General features: G+C 44.7%; 1 protein-coding gene across 2 annotated transcripts in view; it reads right to left on the bottom strand.

Annotated features, from left to right (window-relative positions):
* Positions 1–17030, bottom strand: part of LOC135919943 (fat-like cadherin-related tumor suppressor homolog) — a 375972-nt gene extending 358942 nt beyond the window's left edge. The window contains exons 1-5 of one of the 2 annotated variants that reach the window (XM_065453965.2): positions 16849–17030; positions 15496–15695; positions 12541–15435; positions 12354–12489; positions 6691–7214 (exon numbers count right to left, since the gene is read on the bottom strand). In XM_065453965.2, the coding sequence (XP_065310037.2) occupies positions 6691–7214; positions 12354–12489; positions 12541–15435; positions 15496–15675 (3735 nt within the window). In that variant the 5' untranslated portion in view covers positions 15676–15695; positions 16849–17030. Of the gene's footprint in view, positions 1–6690; positions 7215–12353; positions 12490–12540; positions 15436–15495; positions 15696–16668; positions 16820–16848 lie in introns of those variants that run through there. The other variant, XM_065453966.2, reaches the window with a different exon arrangement.
* Positions 17031–17366: the final 336 nt, after the last annotated feature.

Genomic DNA, 17366 nt, shown 5'->3' with positions numbered 1-17366 from the left:
GGGAATGAGAAAGCTTGCAATTAAGAAAGAGGTCACTCTACCCTACAAGGACTGAAGGCCAAATAGATTAAGAAATTCAAGTGCTATATAGCACACTGTGCAAAGGTACTTAATGCAAGACACAAACCGATGCCGCATCAGCTATTTCAGAAGAGCAATTGCACATGGCAACTTACACCAGAATACACTGCTACAGATATGTTATGCTACTAGACTGACTTGTATTAAGCACGAGCAAATAATCAGTTGACGTGTATGTTTGGATGAGGAAGTGGAATGAGATCTAACAAGAATGGAGAATGAAAAAGCGTGCCTTCATTGAAAAAAAATTATACTTGGCACAAATGGAATTTGACAAGGCCAGGAAGCTGATTTATTAAGAAAGGGCAAGCTGATGGAACTTTTCTGGCCAGTGTCGTCCGTCTTGTTCAGAGGTTGCAGGTGCATCTGAACAGGCAGATCTTTTTTTTTTTAGGTACCTGGATGACTCGGCCAATATCCATGCTGGTGGAATGATGGCCGAGGCTCTTAACTCTTGAGACACTCCTCTGTAGACTTGATATCTCATCTGAATACTTCTGGATCACCATAATTTTTTATGGTGTAAAAACCTTGCGAATTCAGCTCCAGCTCCTCCCTGTTCGTATAGATGGGGGCTCCTGTGAGGAGGACCAAGATGTGTTTGGTGCAGACTCTGTTGGAGCAGAACAGGAACCCATGAGATACAGCACAGAGTAGTCAAACTCACATAGTGTTTTCTTTTACGATTGAACCAATCACGCTGAACCATAAGTACGAACAAACATTCATATCTGCTACAAACAAATCACATGTATCTCAAGACTAGCAAGCCAATACAGCATATATCAAGCATATTTATTTCTGAACCTGGTGGTGTTTACCTTGTAGAAGCAACAAAAGTCCACACAATGTCCTTGTTGTAGCAGGCAGTAGCTTCTCTTTAGTGTGCGGAGTATGTTGCTTTACACTGGTGCCATCCTCTATGTTGCATGTCTGGAACAGAAATTTTGACCCTTAGAAATTGAAAAAAAAAAAAAACACAATTTTGCAATATGAAATGCATAAAGATGTGACATACATACTGTAATGGTTTGTAACCGCAGAACACATGCAAATGTACACTGTTCTAGGTTGCTTAAGCACCATGTTAATTAAAAACCTATTGCTACTGTCCATAAAATTGATGTATGCCTGACTACAATGCATGTCAATAGCTTAAGTATTTTTAGGATCACAAATGAGGACATCGGTGCACTCATTCATGCACTAGAAGAAATCACACTGCTGGTTTCACAAGCAAATCCATGAAATGCATGAAGCTATAAAAAATGATGCATTCTTTTTCTGCACAAACGTGATCCACCACTTCACTACCGCAAAAATTATTGCCCTCAGGTAAACCAAACTGAACAGCAAGAGCATTTGGAACCAACAGGTATGAAATATGGCTGAATTATCATGTGTGCAACTGTTTAATACATTAAATTCTGCATTTTCACTTCAATTTACCAAAGGGTTATTTGGTTTTGTGGATGAAAGAAGTTGCCAGCGGACTCGAATATATATATATATATATATATATATATATATATATATATATATATATATATATATATTGATAAGGCTACTCACTCACCCATGGCTACAGCTACGAGATGAAAGCTGTGACACGCATACTAATATCGCTCTCTCTCTCTTTCGTGAATGTCTGTGTATAATGATGGCCTCACAACTAGAGGTTTATTTAGGAAACAGCAAAGGAGGGTAGTGACTGCCCATATGTAATGCAGGATCTAATTCGTTAACTTGTCTCCGCCTGTAAGTTAACGAGACAAGTATTACATAACAATTCAAGCAGCGATGTTAAACGACTCACCGTTATTGCTGTTGTCAGTTGCAGCAGAATCCAGTTCCCGTTTCGATGCAGACGTGTTCCGCATGGCTGACAACCGAAACCTAGTTTTCGGGCCTACATCTCCCCTCGCAAACCCATCACTGCACCCCAAGTTAAACAATGCATGATATCGCAACACAATAAACTGGTTTTAGCACAAAATAACCAACCAGTGTAAGTGTACAAACCAATGAATCCGTGCCTGCCGTGGATGCAAACGTACTGGTAAAAATTTTAATCCAGCCCAGAGGTCACGTGGGGTTATTTTGCATTTACAATGGCAAAAAGAACAAAGCAGAGTAAGTACTCAAGAGTACACTGTATAATTAGGAATAATAATTTCGTACTCTTTGCCGTGTAATAAAAATGCTTTGATTAGCATGGGAGAAAGTTTGTAGGTTAAAACTGCACTGACTACGGCGCCTCTAGCAGGAGATATTGCACTCACGAGGGAACCTTCTATTTGTACTATTCCTGTTTTTCTAGCAGTGCTACGCGGTCTATTTGTTCGTCCTCTGTGGCCATTTGTTGAACTTGAGAGTGTTCAGGGCCTGACCACAACACGGGCCACAACGCTCCAACTCTGGTATGGCGCCGAAATGACGCTGATGTCGATGTGGCTTCACCTTTCCCAGTGCCCTCTGCGTTTGCGTTTGGAGGCCGTTCCGATCTCTAAGGCTCATTCTGCCGGGCCGCTGTACCGCCATGATTTCATGACGAAAAGTGAAAACACTACGTGTTAACCGATACATACTCAATAAGCTGGTATGGTTTATACAGATACAAAACGCATTATGTTAAATGGCCGCTGCGTCAGGGGTTTGACTTTACTACTTTTAAAAATTAAACTACTATTTAGCTGGGTAGAGTGTGACGAGGTTTTACCATATTGAAATTACAATCCAGCGATATCATGTCCGTAGGTTGTGTGCAAGTTGTTCTTTACGAATTTTCTGGCACATTTTACAAAGAGAAATTCAATTAGTTCAGTCTGCGTGGTTCAGGACTATGTTTCTCAAACAGGCAATGGCGCCAACGCCAACACGGGATTTTCTGCGACACTGGGCCCTTGAAGGGCCCCTCACCAAGCCCCATAGCAAATTTTGGTTATACGCTGGAAGTTGTTGCGTGTCCTCTAGGGAGCGTTCTGCCGCAAAAGTTTGCGGCAGGAAATGACAGAAACACGGCAGAAAATGACATAGTTTCGGTGTCTGTGTCTGTTACATAGTTTCGGTGACCAGACAAAACAGAAGTAGATCTCTCTTGCTGTGGTGCAAAGTAAAGCAAAACATGCAGACATTCGGCTTGTGTGTTTTATTATTTCTCTAAGCTTTAATTCGTATATTCCAGCAACATATTACACAAATAACAGATGTTGGGTTCAATAATTCTTGAAGTCGCATGTCACCACGAGTGACGTCACAGCGTGAACACATGTACGTAGGCGCACTAGCACATGTACGTCATCCTTCGGCTTGGGGTGCGGCCACCACGAGAAGGAAAAACGGCATTCAGTTTGAAGTTTCACATCTTCCCGCGGTGCGTAGCGATGCAATACTTTGCAGACACGATCGTTGTCGCACACTGCATGCTTTGCGCCTATCAACTCATAATGGCCAGACCTGGTCAGGGGCCCTTAAACAATATCGAGTTAAAACGCAAGAGAGTGAGAAAAAAGGAAAGGCGGGGCCCCTGACATATTCATGATCTTTCAGCTCCGGTACGGGATAATGCAGGGAAGGAATTTAACTTGCGGAGGCTAGATGGGGCAAGTGGAGAGTATGTTAGTGGTGTCACTCACCTCCTGAAATCATGGGTTTAGGGCACTTCAAGTATTTCTATCTGCTATTAATGAACTAATTTGAAAAATTCTTGCAATAGAATGCTCCTTAGGGAGCCCATAGCAACTTTCAGCGCATAACCAAAATTTGTTATGTGGCCTGTTCAGAGGCCCTTTATGAATTATGACAGCCATGGAATTCTTGTGGATGCTTTCTAAAAGTGGGGCATACAGGTGCTTTGTTCTAGTGGTAGAAAAGTGACAAAAAGTCATAACAGCCTTTATTTATCCCTGAAAACTGAAACATCATACAAGAGATCAAACTTTTTTTTTTTAATTGGATCATAGAATTTCTTAATAACCAGTCCCAATTTGTCATTATAAGTAATCACCTATGTTGCCCTGTGTCACTAACATCAGGCATCCCTCAAGGATCGGTTCATGACCCTCTATAATTTTTAATTTATATTAATGACTTACCTTCACATGTGTCCTCTAACATCCGAATGTTCCCCAATGATTGTCATTTATCACACTATACGTAGAACCTCCAATCAAACAGCCCTGCAGAAAGACCTCACCAACATGCTAACATGGTGTGACGATTGGTTAATGACACTTAATGCGGAAAAATGTAAACTTACGTCAGTCACTTGTAGCAGTAACGCCCTGGTATTTTTACCAAATCGGAGCAAGCCTCTTGAACTAGTCGAGTCATATAACTATCTAGGTGTCACTGTGTGCAATTATCTGTCGTGGCATAAGCATATTTCTAACATTAAATCATCTGCTAACAAGACACAAGGCTTTTTAAAGCGTAGTCTCCGTCAGGCTCCACAAAATGTAGAACTGCTTGCATACAAATCCCTTGTTCGAGCAAAACTGGGATATGCATCTACCATCCGGAGCCCACATCAAGCATACCTTATCAGCTCACTTGAATCTGTCCAGAACTGCGCTACTAGGTTCATTCACTTACAATATTCATATGATGTGAGTATTTCCACTCTTAAAGCAGAACCCTGATTAACACTACTATCTAATCGCCAACGCATTGCCAGTCTTGAGTTATATCAAGTTCTTCTTCAGCACCCTTAATCATGCGCCATACATTGTTCCCACAGCACGCATCTCTCACCACACAGGTCACACGCCTGCGTGCCTGAACCGCTCCTTTTTCCACCTCGTTCACTGCTCAAATAGCTAGAGACTGCAACAGCCTTCCTGCTGACATTGTTGATATCGCTTGCCTGTCTTTGTTTCCAACGGCATGTGACTGATCACTTTGCATATAGCTAATGATGCGTACATAATGTGGAACTTATGTAAAACCCACCCCTTATGTAATACCCCCTCCGGGAGGGTCTCTAAGGACAATAAACAACTGAATTTTCGGTGGAAGATGAGTTTTCAGAAAATAGTAGTTTTGAGGTCCTTGACTAGTGGAAAAAATGACAAACATTTTATCCACATCCAAGAGTTGAAAAGGTGAAATTTGTGTCTATTTAAGTGCTGTTGACACTTCATGAACAAGAATTACATTGCTCATGAGTTGCAGAGATTTACGGTGCAAAAGTAACAAACACCATAGCAGTTTGCATTGCTGAGAATCCACATTTGTGCAGAAAATAAACAACCGAGATGCTTTCCTTCACCTGCATTTTCACAACATACAAATCAGAGCAGTTTAATGAACAAGTGCATCACCACGACAGTCACCCACCAATGAGGTCTCTGCCTGCTCTGCTTCAGATGACGCACAATGTCGCCCATAGGGAACACTCAAGCGGCCAGTACAGTGCTTCAACTCCTTTACCAATGCAGCTACAGAACAAAGATCAATCACTGGAACTTATCACCACTGGAGCACCTCTGCCAACCACATTTACATTTTCTTGACAGTAGCTTGACAGCTACTCTGGCAGCACTACAGCAGTGGAGAATACAAATCCTGGAAAGGGCAATCATGCCAGCAGCTACAATGATTGACCAACACCTGGTCCTAAATTAAGCTTTCTTATATGCATACCAGCAATGATTGAATGCATATGCGCTGTTTTCATTAGTTTTAACCTAAAAGTCAGCTCATCTTTATGTTTACTAAATAGTGCTGATGAAGTTTTATTTTCTTCAAGGATAGAGCTTGAGGCCTATTAATGGGGGAAGCTTAAATATAAACGAAGGAGAATGAATCTAGCAGTAAGCTAAAGGGTTGTTTTATCAGAAACCGGAGGCTAAGTTTGGACAGGTAAGCTGTGTCCTTCTACTTCACCACCTGGTGGCACAACTTGCACAAATACAGCACACTTGTTCTGCTGCTCGAAAGAAGATTGCTCACTCGCATCTGTGAATGTTAGCTCCAGCAAACACCACATGAAACAGTCTAACGCACATTATATTTCACCAGCTATGAAGTTACGAGCAAAGCTTTAGATTCTTTAATTCACCCTTACTCAGTGTAAGCACTCAAGCACTGCATCTGGACAAAAGCCAGTCACACACACCAAACCAAGCTCGTCAAGTGCTTCTCAAAGTAAATGACACAGTTCAGTTCCACTACTGCCTCATCACCTCATATTGATGGTGTCTGGCTTTGTTTTTACGAGAAACACTGCAATCGCCTTCCAAGCCATTCTTCGCTCAACACTGCTACACTTTGCATTTTTGTGCAAGCACTTCTCAGCGTTCCTTGCTGCCACTCAACGCTGCTGCACTTGGCATTTATGGGTCAGCATGCATGCACATATCTATTCATGCATTCTAAAGCACTGAGTTGAACTGATATCACCAGCCGGCCAATGCCACCACATAGCAAATTACGATACTTGGAGCCTTAGTGACCTGTCATGCAAAGCAGCAGCCAACACCAGGAAAGCAGGGTCAAGAGGCAAAGAATGCTTCGCCTTAAAGATATTTTGTTACAAGTGCTTTTGCAATGCTTTAAGAAAAACCTGAGGTCACAGTTTGATGCAATCTAGCAGAAAGGTACACCAACCTGGCAGAGGGGGACAGCCTCGACTTGGCCATTGCCTGGAAGAACACGGAAACGGTACAAGGGCTGTGTAAACGTTGGCTTATGATCGTTGATGTCAGTGAGTGTGACGAGCACTTGAGTTGTAGATGACAGCGATGGCTCCCCTTCATCAGCGAGCACCACCTCAAGCACATGTCGGTCATGGGCCTCGCGGTCCAGTGATCCCACTGAGGTTATGGTGCCCAAGCGGCGATCAATTGCAAAGCGGCCAGCCGCATCATCTACCAGCCGCCAGTCAATCACAGACGAGTCTTTGTCCTGGGCAGCCAAGGTGAGGATGACCGCACCTGACGCGGTGTGCTCAGCCACATTCACTGCGTAGGCTGGGTGCTCAGTCAGAGGCACCTGGTCATTGAGGTCGTGCACAGCCACATGCAGGTCAAGAAATGCCTCCAGTGGCACAGGGCTCAGGTCGCGAGCCACCACAGTGATCCAGTAGTGTGCGCACGCCTCGTGATCCAATGTCACATGGGTACGGACCACCCCTGCAAGCAAGCACTCAGTTGCAACACTAGCCTCTCTTGACGCCAAAAGGGTGCCTGATCATTCATGTTTATGAGGCAAGCATCTCTTGCCCTATGTCTCCCTTTTCTTTCCTTTGCCCACTTGGGCCTCATTCACAACAGAAGGATTCTAAAATTCGGGCACCAAAGATCACTGCTCACACCACGGCCTGAGTAAATGAATGCACTAATCTGCCTAATGGGCTATAGTGACCTCGACTTGCGCTGCCAGACCCTTAATTTGCCTTTACTCGTTATTACTGATTTTGCATACTTGCATGGATGCAACAAATCAAGCTTCTTTTAAGCCTATTTATTGTCTATGTCATAAATGTTGGCATGGCTTGCTGATTGGCAAAGTAGACAGCAACTTGACTGTGTCCATGTCTGAGCAAGCTCCATGCGAGGTGGAGACTATATGACAATGCAGGATATTGCATATGCACGTCCGTCATCTACATGGAAGAGAAATGCATCGCATCAATAAAATACAGTGTTGCAAAATCATACACAACAAAACAACACTTCCTCTCAGCTGCACGGCCATCAGCCCACTGATACACAAGGCATACTGCTTGCCACATCTGGAAGTGGAAAGGTGTACTACACCCATTGCACGTGCGCAATTTAAATTCCCCGAACTTCTAGGTAGCATCTCATATACGTATACAAAGTCACGTGGTGTGTGCCAAATATGCAAGGTGCATCAGGAAATCATGCCACTCATACTTGGAATCTTTGTCTGTTTTGCACCGTTTCTTTACAAAGGTGTTAACCTACCAACCTGTCCAGCTTGCTGTTTTGATCTAAACAACAGTGTCATCAACTAATACTCTTCATGCCCGACACAATGGCGCTTGTAAATCGCAAGTCAAGCCCATATTGTTAATGGTACTTTTCATGTTTAATTACAACCACAAGAGAAGGGATTTTATTCTCTCTGTTAAAACCTTCAATGTTACTTGTTAGAAGCATGAGTGAACTAAAGGAGTAACTTTCCCTTTACGGGCAATGCAGTGCACTTGTAGAGTAGAGTGCTTGTATTATTGATTCGAACCCAACTAATGATCCGAATTTTCTTGCTCTTATTATTTATGTTTCAAGGAGCATGGCACTGGACAGCCAGATTTCTAATTCATATGTGCTAAGCCAAGCAAAGCAACCAAAAAATACAAGTTCCCATCTACAAAAGTCTTCAGGGAATGAAAAAGTCACGAAGTTCCATATATAATATGATCAGTCATCATAATTAAATCGCATCCGACACAAATACTATACCAACTTTATATCTTCTATTTGTTATAAGCACGTACTCATTACACATACACATTGGCGATAAAAAATTATGGCATTACATCACGTCTATACATTGAGGTTTGACTATACAGCCATGCTTTTCTTGTCAATGGGGGTTTGCAACCACACCACTGGATTGCTAATTCTTCCTCTCTCACTTCTAGGTTAGCAGCCATCTAGTGCCCTACCTGGATACCCCAGAGTCTCCTGTGGCTTAACCAAGGTGTGCAAACCGCAGGATATACACAGGCACGAACTATTTTGAGCTTACTACGGCTTGGACGCCCTTTTGGCTGCAGTTCATTCAAAGGACAACTTCCCGCCTGCGTGCGCTTGTACTGACAATTGCGCGTGTGCCGAACCGGCACGTGGGGCATCATCGCAGTGGTTTACTTATCATCGTGGTAGCGCTTCCTTCTGCTCTCCTCCTTTCAACCTGCTCGAGATAAAATACCGTGCTTCACTGTCTGCATCAGGATTTGCAACCATACCACTGCATCACTAATTCTTCCGCTCTCACTTCTACGTGAGCTGGCTCACAATGACATGACAACGCGATGCCTGTAAAATCTAAAAACAAGCCGAAAAACGTTCTTTTGCTCTCATTTTTGTTTTCTAACTTTCGCAGTACCTTATATAAGGTCACTGATCTTATCTGTTCTATGACCACGGGTGCAACTGACATTTTAATAGGCACTGAGACATGGTTCAGTAGTGATGTACCAGAATGTGTATTGACTATTCACTGAGTTCAACATATACAGAAAAGACAGAAGTACAGTGCGTGGTGGTGGTGTTCTTGTGGCTGTTCGAAAATCAATTCACTCTGAAAGTGTGCTTGTGCCATTATGTTCCATTGAAACCTGCTGGGTCATTGTACACTCCAGTTCATCACATTCTTCTGTTCTTATCGGTGCTTGCTATCGTCCTGCAGTTCCCGATTCTAATTTCATCGTATGCTTAACCTCTGAATTAGAAAACATTCGAAACAGGTTTCCTTACATCCCTATCATTTTAACAGGAGACTTCAACTACCCTGGAATCAAATGGAGCAATAATTGCGTTTTTAAAAAGCTCTAGCTCGTAAAAAATGGAATGTCACAATTTTCTTCACACTCTAAACCTGTTTTCACTGCACCATATCATGAAAGAACCCACACGCAACACCACCATTTTTGATATTGTATGTACCATGCATCCTGACGCTATTTCTGCTAATGTTCTAGAAGTAATCAGTGATCACAAATTAATCCAGTTTATTCATCAATTTAGCACTAATTTGCACAAGAAAGTAACTCAGCGAAAATATATGTATGACTATTCTAAAGCAAATACCTCTGCAATCAGTAGGTTTTTTAACGATTCCTTGTCACCTTTAGAGCATGCCTTTAGACGCCGCTCTGCTGAAGAAAACCGGTCACTATTTAAGCACATAATTTTGCACGTAAGGGATATGTTTATCCCAAAACTTTGTATTTGTCCCAGCCTGAAAAGCCCTTGGTTTTCCCGGCATTTGAAATGCTTAATACCGCACAGCTATGCATACTAACAAGGCTGACACCTGGGCTAAGTACAGTGATATTGCACGTCATTGTAAAACTGAAATAAAAAGGTCTAAGGATTCATTCTGCAATACCACACTACCAAAAATTCTAAGAACTAATCCCAAGCACTTATGGAAAATATTTAAACCTAGAAAGTCTGGAACTCAGCCTAACTTACAGGACGCAGGCCAGCAGCTCTCCCCCATCAAGACCACTAACCAACTCAATAAGTCATTTGCCAGCATATTTACTAGTGAAAGGAACATGCACCCATCATGTCTCTTGCCTCATTCTCACTGTGTTAGTGTGCCGGATGTGGTTGTGGCTCCGGAGGGAGTTTTAAAATCCATGCAACACCTTCCTAATAAATAAAGTCTTCGTCCTGAAGGTATATACTCTAAGTTACTAAAGATTACTGCTCCACACTCATCCACTTTTCTGTGTGTGCTTTTTCAGCAATCTATAGATGACAGTACCTGCCGTATGACTGGAAACTTGTGCACGTCATTCCCATCTACAAATCGAGCAATTGCGACGACTGCGGTAACTACAGACCAATATCATTAATGTCAATACCATCTGAAATCCTTGAGCACATTCTGTACAGTAACATCATGCAACGCTTAGTAAATAATCTCCTTTTCCGGAACCAGCACGGCTTTCGGTGAGGGAAATCCTGTGAAATGCAGCTTTTCAAACTCATCACAGATATTCACTCGGTTATTCACTCATTAGGTCAGATTGATGCTGTGTTCATATAATTTTATAAAGCATTCGACCGGGTTCATCACTGCCGACATGTAAAACTTCAAACTTTCAATCTTAATAGTGGATTCATAATTTTTTAACCGATAGATGGCAGGCTGTCTTACTTGTTAACATTGTTTCTTCACCTACTGCTGTTAAATCTGGAGTTCCTCAGGGGCCCGTCTTAGGCCCACTCTTATTCCTTTTGTACATTAACGATCTCCCAAATAACATATCATTGTAAATTCGTCTTTATGCAGATGACTGTGTCATGTATTGTCAGATTAATGAACCTAGCTATTCTTTTCTTCTGCAGGCTGATTTGACTACATTATCACCATGGTGTGACATGTGGCTAATGCAGATTAATATTATTAAAACCAAGGCTATGACATTTACGACACGTCACTTGAAATTACCATTTTCGTATATCAACAATGCTGCCATTGAGCCGGTAAATCAGCTTAAATACTTCAGTGCCATCATGTCAACTAACTTAACATGGAATCAGTACATAGGATACATCACCAGCAAGGCAAGTAAAACGCTAAGACTAATACGTAAAACACTCTACATGGCTCCGCCTGACACGAAGCTTCTGGTAAACAGCATTCTGGTCAGACCGCAGCTGGAATATGCCTCTATTTGGAATCCACATCATGCTTACTAAGTGCTGTCACTGGAATCATTACAGAATCGTGCAATTCGTTTTATAACAAGTAATTACACGCATGACAATATTACATACCTTCGAAACACCTTGAATCTTCAAACAGTGCAGCAACATAGACGCATCTCTTTACTCCATTACTTCTTCAAACTCTACCACAGCACTTGTACTTTCCGACTTGAACATCTCCGCCCTGCTTCATACATCTTCCAACACACTGATCATCCATTCAAAGTATACGTACCCCATTGCAGGACTAACTTGTTCAAATTCTCTCCTTTGCTTTTAGCTATTAAACTATGGAATGAACTGCCCAAAGACGTTGAGTCTGTCAAAAATTCTGATGCATTTTGTGCCACTGTATCTTTCGTGTAACCTGCGCCTTTTTTCTTGTTTTTTGCATTATCTGTGAGTGTGCAGTAATGTTTTCCCCCCTTATGTAATACCCCTGTGGGGTCTTTAAGGGTACTGTAAATAAATAAATAAATACACATCACACACTCATACACACAAAATATGTAATTGCAATGATAACGTTGGAAAGCTGTACTTGCAGGTACTTGAAAATGCCCAGCAGACAAGACTATTATTAGCAGACAAGACAAGTTATTAGAGGCTGCCTGCAGCTTCTGCATCACTTAACGAAATTACAGCTTGATGCATATGTGTTGCATAAGGCCAGGATTCCTTTTCAAAATTATGTAATTATCTGCCAAGAAACTCCTGCATATATGCACAGCCCATAAGCACTCAATTTCCTTTAGGGAAAAATATTTTGCAAGGCTGCGCATCTGAACATCTGCGCACAATTGCATGCTGTGGCAAAGCTTGTGCATGTACAGATTTATGAAACCCGAGGCGCACCATTGCTGTCTATGCTGAACATGCCCAGGCCATTGCCACCGGTGATAGTGTAGGTGACACCATCCTCATCTGTCGCTGATAAGGAGGTGACAAATGTCCCAGGAGGCTGGTTTTCATCCACACTGGCGCTGGTCACCTGCAACACAACACGATTGTAATCACTCCCTAGCTGGGCTTTTGCTCTCACCTGTTCAGCAAAAACTGGTGCGTGCAGATTCTCGTTGACGTCCTCAACTTCAACAATCAAGTTTGCTACACTGGTGAAGGGTGGGTCCCCACAGTCACGAGCTTGCACAGTAACATTGTACAGTCGCCACTTTTCAAAGTCCAACATGGCAGCCAGCCGCACAAGACCAGTATCGGGGTCAATATCAAAGATTACAGCATGCTGGCTGTCCAAGGAGTACTGCACTCTGCCATTCTCTCCAAAGTCTGCATCTTCAGCATGCACCGATGTCACCAGGGCACCAACAGGTAAGTCCTCACGGATCCTCACCACATAAGGAGCCCGTGCAAAATGTGGTGCATTGTCATTCACATCCCTCAGCATGATGCTGACAGTGGCTGTGGAAGAGAGCGGATCCTGAAGTGCCCCATCAGCCACTGTGACAGTGAGCAGGTGTCTGTCATGGTGCTCCCGGTCAAGTAGTCCAGATACTGTCAGGAGACCAGTCCCACTGTCTATGTGGAACTGCTCAGAGCTGAGGATGAAATGCAGCTCTGCATTGGGCCCCTCATCACCATCTGTTGCCCTCAAGCGAGCAACAGACGTCCCATTAGGAGCATCCTCGTTGATCACAAAGCTGTAGGCCGGTTTCTCAAACAGTGGAGCATTGTCATTGACATCAAGTACCCGCACAAACATGGTCTGAGAGGTTGACCTTGGGGGTTGGCCTTGGTCATAGGCAGTCACATTCAACAAGTGGGAAGGTGCAATTTCATAGTCAAGAGCAGCAACCAGCACAAGTGCCCCAGTATGCATATCTACCAAAAAGCAGGAATGCTGGTCCCCATTTGATATCACATACACCAGACGGCCATTGTAGCCATGATCTGGGTCTTTGGCCTTGATGTAGCCTAGCACCGAGCCCAGTGGTGTGTTTTCGTTGACAGCCAGCTCCCCAGGCCAACTGAGCTGTGGACTATGTCGATTTTCCAGAAAGCTGGCTGCAGTTGGTTCACCATGGTCATTGCCTTGGGCATTCTTCTGCTCTGAAAGCTGCAGTTGGTGGCGCAGCTTGTCAATGACACCAGCATCCTTGCATTCCACAGAAGCTTGTTGGTCCACAGGGCGCACCAGCACAGTCATCACATCAGCAAAGTGGTAACCATCTGTTGCCGTCACATTCACATGGGCGGGCCGCTGCAGTCTGCATGCCAAGCTCAGCACACCCGTGCTAGCATTCAGGTAAAAGCAAGCACTATCAGTGCTGGCGTCCATCTTGTAGTGCACTCTGCCTGTGCCACCATCATCAAAGTCAACAGCTGACAGCGTCAGCACTTGAGTACCAACAGCTGCATCATGCAGCACACGAACAACACAGTCAACCTTTTCAAATTGGGGCCTGTGGTCATTGACGTCTCTCAATGTCACAAGGAGGGCCATTTCTGCCTGCCGCTGGTAAGGCGCACCCCAATCTGTGGCACGAATGCGCAGCATGTAGCTGCGCCGCATAGTTTCATAGTCTAGTACTTCAGTTGTCGAAACTTCTCCGCTAAATGGGTCAACACTAAAAGGCACTGAATTCAAGTTCACAAGACTGTAGCTCACATAGCCATTTTCTGCCTCATCTTCATCATGAGCGTGAACTGTGAATATCTTGGCTCCAACTGGTCTATTCTCCTCCAACAAAATTTCTACAGGACTGGAGTCGAAGACAGGTGCATGGTCATTGCAGTCGACCACTCGTATATTAATTGTGGCAACAGCCTTAAGGTGCGTGCCTCTAGCAGCCATACTAGCAACACTGATTTGCAGTGAGTAGTTAGCTTTTGCTTCGTGATCCAGCCAATTAGCTGTGCTAAGCCTTCCGGTAGCTGTGTTCAAAGAAAAATGACTGTCCTCATTTCCAGACTCAATGCGAAAGATGGCAGGCATTGAGCCACGCACTTTTATTTGCACCAAGGGAGTACCAGGAGGAGCCTCCTCAGGCACATCAGCCTCGTACTGAGAGTGTTCCAACTGAGGTATCACATTATTCAGCTCAGAGGGGCTAATGGAAACCTTTTCATCTGTGAACTGAGAGGGTATACCTTGGTCCCAAGCCCTGAGTGTCAGTGTATAACTCCTGTGCCTTAATGGATGCTGTGGGTCAATGCGCAGATTAAATTCTCCTGGCTGAGAGCCAGGTACCACAGTAAAGTGGTCGTCAGCATCCCCATCCACAATGGCTAGTCCACCAATTGTGCCATGAATGCCAGGGTCATCATCTGTCACTACAACCACAGCCCATACCTCAGGAGCATCCACTAGTGCATGGACATGGCGCACAAAGATAGCTGGTCTGTGTCTATTGACCGGTTCCACGTGCACAACTACTTGGGCTGTGCTTGACTTGAGTATGCTGCCAGTCTTGGGCTTTGGGCCCCTGTCTTCTGCAACTACAGTCAGATGGTGTGCAGACTTTTTTTGGAAATCTAGCGGTCGTGTCAGCAAGACTGTTCCCATTGTTGGGTGGACAGCAAACTGCCGCAAGGGTTTTAGCAGGCGATAGTAGATTGCTCCATTGATACCCAAATCTGGGTCATAAGCATTCAGTTTTACCAGGATATTGTGGAGGGGTGTGTCCTCAGGTACCGTGACGTTATACCAGGTGGGGAAAAACAATGGGCTGAGGTCATTTTTGTCAGTGACTTCTATTTGCACCTCACAGTGAACATCAGGCAGACGCTGCAGATGCAAGTTGTCATGCACTGAGCCTTTTACTCGGAGATGGTACGTATCCTCGTATTCTCGATTCAAAGCCACTGTACTTGTGCTCTCTGCGCGGGTCCGTATGAGGAGGAGCCAGAAGTCCCCCACAAGTCTGCTTTCTGCCTTGAACTGCCGCTCCTTGTCACCAGCAACAATCTTGTAGCGGACCTGCACCCAGCATACCTCTTTAGTGGCTGGTCTGAAAATCAGCCACATCCAGCAACTTACCTGCAAGCGAGCGCTGTCCACGTGTACACCCATCTTCTCAGTTGGCTGGACATAGCGCTTGGGTGCAGAGTTCTCAGGAATACTAGCCTTGTACAGGCTGCGCGTGAAAGCCAGCCGCCCGCTGCCTACCACTGGCCATCCAGCCACCACCAGCAGCAGCAGCAGCAGCTGCAGGCCCATGGTCACCTAGGCATGTTCAGCTGAAACGCATACCCATTTATGGGAGGAAGCATTGCAAAACTTATTCGAGAACAGTACTAAACAGCTGTCGTCACATATTACATGGGCGAGAACGGCTGCGCGATTTGAACAGCATAGACTGCACGCGATAGTCTGGCTTAATCCTGAATACCGGGCACTTGCAACATTGAGCTCTCACGCCGTTATGCGTTACCGTGAGGGACCCTCACATTTAACTAGCCAAGTACGAAATAGTGGTCATTGTATATACACATCTAGTGTATATCATTCGCTCAGAGCTCTGCTACGTAATGCTTAAGGCAATACTTCCCGACAGCAGGCGGCCTGATAAAGCGCGCAAGACTGCTACGAACACTTCCACTAGCTAAAAAAAATTAATTATGGGGTTTTAACTGCCAAAACCACTTCCTGATTATGAGGCACGTCGTAGTGGTAGACTCCGGAAATTTCGACCACCTGGGGGTTCTTTAACGTGCACCTAAATCTAAGTACACGGGTGTTTTCGCATTTCGCCCCCATCGACATGCGGCCGCCGTGGCTGGGATTCGATCCCGCGACCTCGTGCTCAGCAGCCCAACACCATAGCGACTGAGCTACCGCGGCTGGTCCACTAGTTAACAGTCAAGTGAAAAGTTTTCATGGGCTGCCGCTAGTGAAATTTTTTTATTCAGTATATTCAGTATACCCTCTTCTGACCTATAAAAGCTGCGGGAAGGAGTAACTATATGTGAACGCATCAGACAAAACACTTGAGGGCTCTAGCCTACTCCGGCAGTTCACTGCACTTGTGCTGCATGTCACATGAACACAGTAGCATGTTGACCCACTATCGTGGGGCGCTGTCAGCCGGGCTCCCTAGCTTTAGCTGAAGCGTCAGTGAACTGTAAATTTGCTTGTTATCAGATAACCGCCTTTAGTTAGCAAACGTTCTTTTGCGCGCTCCACAAGCGAAGGAAAAACACAATATAGTACCGTTTTACTGCATAACGCGCGCGCAGCAGATCCATAGGGCGCGCGGTGCCGTTCAAATCGGGAAGGCTTTGATAAGCAGGCCAGGTGATGACGAAACGGAAACACGCGTAACTGATAATCACGGCAGCAATTAGGCGAAAAGCAGCATTCTGTGGCAAAAGAAGGAGCGCAGTGGCCCACCTGTGTGCCTCTTGCACTGGCTCCGGGTGCGGTCACAAAGTGGTAGTGGAGGACCACAGCGACGGCCGCTGACCTCCCTGATGCTGTTCCGCCAGTAACCCCCGTTGCTGCCGCTGTTGAACACCGCACCTTCCCTAGATTTCCTTAGACACAAGTCACGCTGCGACGCTGCCGCTGACATTGCCCAATGCCTCCATTGCCTTTGTAGTCACGTGGCCACCTAGGGATGCTTCCGTCTTGGCGCGTCTGTAGCTGTAGACAGTCTCCGTTGAGTGGAGAAGTGGGGGAGCGCAGGGGAGAAGTGGTTGCGAGAGGAAAATGTGGGGACTTTCTGTCCAAGATTTATCTTCACCTAGGTACTACGGGGGAAAGTGTTGTTTCGTTTGTCTCTAGCCGAGCTGGTTCTTTATTCTACGACGGACCTGCACTGGCGCCATAGGGAAAAGAATACAACAAGAGCGTACAACTCTCACGGAGCCCAGCGGCCCAGCGCACAAAGCCACCGGCGTTAATACCTG

Source organism: Dermacentor albipictus, chromosome 3, assembly GCF_038994185.2.
Source record: "Dermacentor albipictus isolate Rhodes 1998 colony chromosome 3, USDA_Dalb.pri_finalv2, whole genome shotgun sequence".
In the NCBI taxonomy this organism is placed as follows: Eukaryota; Metazoa; Arthropoda; class Arachnida; order Ixodida; family Ixodidae; genus Dermacentor; species Dermacentor albipictus.
This window is presented reverse-complemented; position numbering and strand designations above follow the sequence as displayed.